Source organism: Asparagus officinalis, chromosome 1 (assembly GCF_001876935.1).
Source record: "Asparagus officinalis chromosome 1, Aspof.V1, whole genome shotgun sequence".
In the NCBI taxonomy this organism is placed as follows: Eukaryota; Viridiplantae; Streptophyta; class Magnoliopsida; order Asparagales; family Asparagaceae; genus Asparagus; species Asparagus officinalis.
Genome location: NC_033794.1, coordinates 53,579,950 through 53,587,364, shown reverse-complemented (window position 1 = coordinate 53,587,364; position 7,415 = coordinate 53,579,950). Strand labels below are relative to the sequence as shown.

General features: G+C 37.2%; 1 protein-coding gene across 1 annotated transcript in view; it reads right to left on the bottom strand.

Annotated features, from left to right (window-relative positions):
• The window catches only part of LOC109834275, a 32,833-nt gene that overhangs the window by 13,866 nt on the left and 11,552 nt on the right, over window positions 1-7,415 (bottom strand). The window contains exon 2 of the mRNA XM_020402257.1: window positions 6,904-7,142. Coding sequence (XP_020257846.1) covers window positions 6,904-7,142 — 239 coding nt within the window. The remainder of the gene's footprint in view (window positions 1-6,903; window positions 7,143-7,415) is intronic.

The window sequence follows — 7,415 nt, the reverse complement described above, 5'->3', positions numbered from 1 at the left end:
GCGACCTGTGTTTTGACGGGTCGGATTTGAGTGACCCTGCATTTTCAATCTTTTCGGCCGCCGTCTTCGACTTTGGCCTCCAAACTTGGTGCAGTTTTTGTGGCTTCTTTTCCACTTCTTCCCTCTGCAACCTTTTGGTCTCTTGCGCAAGAATTCGCGCGTGCACAAGCAGTACGCGGTGCTTTTTGATCCGCTCTTCAAGAGTTGAACGGGTCCTTTTGACTTGTACCCATTCACTTATTAGTGATTTGGAGGATGGGGCATTTATTCGTTGTTGGGGCGCTTGGTGTTGCCTAATTTTCAGATCCGCCTCCTAACGGATCCCGTCAATTGACTCCAAAGCCCTAACGAGTTGGCGCGCAAGGCATTGGCGCTTCCTTTGACGAGCTCTCTTCGATAAAGTGGGTGCGCCTTCTGTACTCAACTCCTTGATTGAGGAGGAGTTCAGATCTGTAGATCCGGACTCGTTGGATGCTGGAAGGGCGTTGCAAGGTTCAGCTACCGTAACAACGGGGGCGTTGATCTTCCTGCGCTTGCGAGAAGCGGAGGATCTGGAGGAGGAGGACGAGAGGTATTCTTCGTACTTCTGTTGGTTTAACTCATATTTGACCACCTCTTTAACCGGGATCTTAATCATCGGTTGTGACACGACGGCCTCGGCAGCGAGACCGTTAGCTCCCACTGTGGTCGCCAGTTTGTTTTCATCGAAAATTGTTTTCTTCATTGTATAACTCATTACAACTTTGATCGTTACAATAAGTTCAAAAAGATTGGTCTTTTTATAATACCTTTACACAATGAAAATAAAAGATATAATTCTCTTGAAAATAAACGCAAGATCGTTTATCGTCTCTTGAAAATAAAAGATCGGTCTTCGCCTGTGTCGGGGTTTATCCGTGGACCACCTTTGATCAGATTCGTTTGCTAAAAATTTGGCAGAGCTCCTACTTCACCAAGGAGGTATTTTCTTAAAACACTGAAATCGACCAAGTGAAATTAGTAGCTCTTCTCGAGATTAAGACCAAGTCTAATCTCGAGGAACAGACGGGAACGGGTTTCAGACTTTCGAATTGCCCTTTCTTTATGTCGGGATTCGTCGGGATCTCTTTAGCCCTTGCTGAAATTCGTGCTCCCTTGCTCTCCAACTCGGCAGTACCACCTCGTCTTGATAATTAATCCCTCTTCTGAAAGGAGGCCCTAGGCTTGTATTTATAGGGCTCCGGATACGGGTTTTGAGATAAGAACGATGGATTCCTCCTTATCTTCAGTTAATAACTGATTAACCATGTTTAGAGATAGGATTTAGGCAGTTAGGAACCTCTGAAATTGAAAAGATTTCATGAAAACCCATCGAAACCGCCAAAAATGCGTTTTCGGGTAAAATCTGCGCGAAGGGGCGCAGTGCGGCACGATCCGACCCGCGCTTGCGCGGGTCGGACGTGTTAGACCCTAGAGGGGGGTGATTAGGGTCTTATGCTAATCTAATCCAATTGTATGCCAATTAAAACTAATTAACAAATATATTCTTGCAAGATAGATATACAAAGAGTTAAGTGCAAGAATATGCAATATACACAAGGTGATATATCGTAGCGAAGAGGTATACTATATGATATATACAAGGATATGCAAACACAAGGGTAATATAATCAAACTACAAATGTGATAGTGTGCAAATAAACAATGTAAACACACAATATGATCACGGAGTTCGGACCTTCCGTCCTACGTCTCTGCTCCCCACTCCCGGGGAGAAATCCACTATCACAATCCGGTTTGGAAGCCGGAACTTCTACACACTCGGTTTTCTAGCTAACCGAAAACTCTACAACTCACACTCTTGCAAACCCACTCTACACCCTCACAAGTGTTGGACCTAGCCGTGTCTCCCTCAAGTGCTCAGTTACAACCTCTCCCTAGGTTCGTCAACCGACGCCACTCCTCTTGGGACGATCCCCGACTCTCACCACACACTCCTCTCAGTGTACAAGTGTATTACAAAGTGTATCTCATAATAAGCATAATATAAATCAAATGATTGTTCTCTAAACAAGGTGAGAACTCAATTAAGCACAACTCTTAGTCACAAACCCACAACCCCAAATTATACTATGAATGTAAATACAATAAGCTCAAAACAAAAGGTTGTGTGTGAACAAAGAGATATAAATTAAAACTAAACTCAATGTAGTTCTAGCTTAATAACAATGATAATCAAATATATAAAAGAGCTAGAAATAGAGTTTAAAAAACTTCTCAATAGATCAAGAGTTGGAGGGAGAATAGTTGGAAGCTCAAACTTCAATAGATGATCTCCTCAAGCTCTTGTAGAATTAAATTCTCAAACTCAAACACCCAATTGCTTAAAAGCTTCTAAACAAACATTAAACAAACTTAAACCCTTATTTAAAACTCTTTAAACTTGTTTAAAACATTTCTTAAGTGCCCTTAGAAGTATGAGGGCATGGGGTATATATAGGCTCATGAAACAAGCCCAAAAACCCAAAAAAACCAAGCAAAAAGACAAAATAACGGATATATCTAAATCTGGAAAATATAGACAGCTACAGTAACCAACCTCCAGAGACATTTCCGGTCGACCGGTCCGGTCGACCGGATTACTGTAGCAGTGCGCAGCTGTTTTGTAAAATCAATTTTTGTAAAATCAGTTAAAAATAGTAAAACAGCTCCAAAAGTTATTAAATTTTGTGAGAAGGTTCTAGACATGTAGAATGACATGTTAGAGAAAGAATTTCTGAAAAATAATTTCCCAGTTGAGAGAAATAAATGTTTGAACACAGATATACAGTTTCTGAAAATCTGCTGACATACATGATTTTGTAATATCAATTGGGCACAGTAAATCAACTCTAAAAATAGTAAAATTTTGAGGGAAGTTTCTAAACATGTAGATAAACATGTAAAAGAAAGAATTTCTTGAATATCACTTCCAATTTATAAAAACTCATCTGTTGTGTAAAACATGCACGAACATGTGCACGAACAAAAACATGATTTTGTAAATTCCATTAAACATAACAAATCAATTCCAAACTTGATGAAATTTTGTGAAATGTTTATAAACATGAAAAAAAACATGTTAGAAAAAGAATTTCTCGAATTGAATTTCTATTTGTGAAAACTCATGTATTTTGCAAGTGTGTCCAAAACATAAAAACCCAAAACCATGCATGTATATATATAACTATATATATATATAGAAACCAAATACGTGTGTGTATATGATATTGAGCTTAAGGTACTTAACACACATAATATAAAACCTAAACTAAGTTACCCAAGCTAGATCTTGATCTTCAATAAGCTCTTCTTGGTAATCTCGCGGATGAAGCTTGAACTTAATCTTTAACTTTGAATTGCAAGGCTTCACTCCATAATTCCGCCAACCTCCATTTGATATCATCATTGAAGCACTATTCCATCCATCCTCCAACTCGTTTTTTGTCTATAATAGATACAAAACACAAATACTAGACAAAAAATATTAGTGGTAAATTGTTTGTTAAACATCATCAAAACAAAGAGGCCAACAGGATGCACGGGCGGGTCGGATTCGTCCGACCCGCGCGGGCGCGGGTTGGATCGCGCACGCGCTTTTTTGGCCTTTGGTGTTTTCCGGTTTTCCGGGACTTGTATTTTCCACCGTTTTGCGTATTTGACCATCTTGCACGCTTCGTTGCGGGACTGACCGTCGAACGCGCGTTGGTTGACGTGCGCGTGTTGATTGATGAGCGCGTGTTGACCGACGTGCACGAACTGATTGACGCGCACGTGTTGACCGACGCGCGCGAGCTGATTGACGAGCGCGTGTTGACCGACGTGCGCGAACTGATTAACGAGCGCGTGTTGACCGACGCGCACCAACTGATTGACGCGCGCGTGTTGACCGACGTGCGCGAACTGATTGACGCGCGCGTGTTGACCGACGCACGCGAGCTGATTGACGCGAGCGTGTTGACCAACGCACGCGAGCTGATTGATACGCGCGGGCCACTTGGTTCGTCGTTTTGCTTCATGTGCTTGTCGACGACAGATAATCCTCTTAGACTCGGATAACGACGTTCGTTGTCTTCTTTCCGTTTCGAGCTGTGTACGGACACCTATAGGCATTTTTAGATGCCTACACTATGGTCATCTGTATCCTTATATCTTTCAAAGATGTGTGTTTTGTACATTGTTTACTCGATGATGATAAAGAGTGGCATGATTTACTATTGGAGGCATCACACACCTCCTCTAGTAATCAAATTCGTGAGCTTTTTTAAGTCTTACTTATGTTTTTTTTTTAAAGGCAGGTAGGGTAGTCTTATGTTTTTGTTTGGAGTGTGGCTAATCTTGTTCAATTGTGGGAGAAAAACTAGAAATTACTTTTAGAGAGTCTTTTACAAAATCCCAAACTATGGGGAGGGCCAGATCTGAGATTGGAGAGATGGCCAGATCTGAGATTGAAAAAAAAAAACTCATTTCAATTACACTACAATTAAATGCAGAACACAAAGCTCTTTATCAACATCTAAATGAAGACCAAAAAATGCTTTTCATTAGATAAATGATTTAATGAAAATTAAAACAAAGAAATTTTTCTTTGTGTGTAGTCATGGAGAAACAGATAAAACTTTTCTTTGGAATGCAATTATAGCTCATATTCACTCACAATCTATGATTATTCTAGCACTTGCTTCTTTTAGCATTGCCTCTGCTCTTTTACGAGGTGTAGTTAATGTATAGTTAATCAAATTTAGTTAATGTATAGTTAATTTAAAATAAAATAATTGAGTTAATGTATAGTTAATTCAATTTGATTAATATTCTTTAAAACGCAACCCTTATAATTTTTTATTAATATATTTTATTAATTATAGGTTGTTTTTCTAGTATAGGGTGATTTTCTAGTATAGGCTTTTTTTCCTAGTATAGGTTGTTTTTCTAGTATAGGTTTTTTTTAATTATAGGTTGTCTTTATAGTATAGGGTGTTTTTCTAGTATAGGCTTTTTTTTCCTAGTATAGGCTGTTTTTCTAGTATAGGATTTTTTTGTTTTTTTGTTTTTTAGCTACAATAGCTATTTTTTTTAATTATCTAACTAATTTTTACGCTATAAATAACACACTACCCTGAAGTGCACTTTCACACTTCACTCTTTTATTGTTTCTACATCTATTTCATTATATATACTACAATTTAAGGTATGTTATAATTTTTATTTAATTTTTTTTATTTTTTTATTTTTACACTTCATGTTTCTTATATCTTCAACAATTTGAGAATTTTAATTAAGTCATACTCATGTGAGATTTATACTTGATGTAGATGGAAAAAAAATAATCCATATTATGTCAATTTGATGACTAGTCATTATTGATGGGTAGGGGTGTCCATTCGGCCCGGGCCTGAGCGGTCCGGGCTCGGGCCTGAGCGAGCTGGCCCTGTTTTTTTTTATTTTTTAAATTTTTTTTAAAAAAAATTAAAAAAACAATAAATCATAAAATATACAGAAAATAACATAATTTTTTTTAATAACTTAAAATGACATAAATTACAAGTATAAAAAATTATAAAAATAAAATATGCTAAAAAATAATTTCTTTTTTAATAATCAGTAAATCCTTTACAAGTATAAATTTATTTCAAAATTCGTCGCATCATAGTAGATGAGTAAATCCCAACTAGGTTGGCACCTACTCACCTATATCACTATCATTTGTAACTTTTTTTAAAATAATTCATTACAAATTTAAATCTAAAAAATAAAAATTTTAATTTAATGAATATTATCTAATCTTTATATCTATCTACTAGTCTCAACTCTTCAAATTTATCTTCAATTATAGCAATCAGATTGATGTCTTGTGTTCGCTTCTCGTACCTCCACCAATCTTGTAAGCACATCACCGCTTTTACAGTATACAGATCTAAGCATGTCATGTGGTCGTTGATTAAACGTCCTGCTGTGTTGAAGGTGGATTCCGAAGCTACCGTCGAAACCTGCACTAATAGTAAGTCACAAACCATGGTGAAAAGTATAGGATATGAAACTGATCCATATACTCTCCACCATTACAAAATATCTAAAGCATTTTCTTGACATTTAACTAAGAAAGCAGAAAAATATTCATCTAATTCAAAAACCTCTAATCCTGAACCAATTCCAGATCCACCAGTTAGTTCAGCTATCATTTCATACCTATCAAAACTTACACTTTTACCTCGACCTGTGCTCGAAGCCGAAGGCGCTGAAGCTGTAGACTGTTGTGTAGCTACACCATGTTTAGCTGCATACTCATCAATTTTTAGTTTCATAAGTTCTTCAATTATTAAATTTGTAATATTAATACCAGTGTATGACTCTTCAATTGCAATAAAAGAAACAACTCTTTTAAACATTTGCTAATTTTCATCAATCCAGTGTGCTAACAACTCTTTTAAACATTTGCTAATTTTCATCAATCCAGTGTGCTGTGATACATAAATAACCAGTTTGCACTCTAGATGTCCAAATATCAGAAGTTAAAAAAAATTTACAGTTTAAATTTTTAAAATAAGAAATTATTTTTCCTTGTTCCTCCTGATAATATTTTAAAATATCACATTGACAGGTTTGATGAGAAAATTTTGTAAATACGGTATAAAAACAATCTCTAAACAAATCTTCAAATTCATCATCTTCTACTAATTTAAAAGATAGGTTTTTAAGAATAATAAACCTGATTACGCATTTCCTAGCTCGGACAGCATCATAATTCCAACTACCGAGGGTATCAAAAGAGGAGGATTGGGAAATCATAGACTGTCGGATATCACCTGAAAGATTCTGGTCTTTGTTGTGTTTTTCTATATGGCGTTTGAGATGGTTGGTGTCGCTCTTATGATGAGCTTGGAAAACCTGGCCGCACAATGCACATTTTGCCTTCTGGGAGAGAATCCTACCGTGTTCATCCTTGGTGACGTCTATCTTCTCAAGAAAATTCCACACGTCGGATCTCGGCCTTTTAGGAGTTATTGGTGCAGTAGATTCGTCGCCACCAGATTTAGGATTAACACCGGTAGGAGGAGGAGTTGTTATAGGACTCATCTCTAGATCGGTAGGAGATAGGTTTTGCTCTTCATTATCAGATCCAGAAACTATTTGATGGAAGTATTAGAAAATATAATAGATTATAAGATAGTATAAGATTGTATAAGAGAGTATTAGAGAGAAATAGATGAGTTTTGTTGTGAGGAAATGAAGTGAACCCCCCCCCCTCTATTTATAGAGGTAGCCCCTAGGAAAATGACCAAAAAACCCTCATATTTTAGCCGCTTTTTGGCCGTTTTAAGGGGCAAATCGGTCAAATGGCCAAATATGGCCGTTTGGCCGGACCAGGCAAAACGGTCAGTTTTTTGACCGTTTTGCCC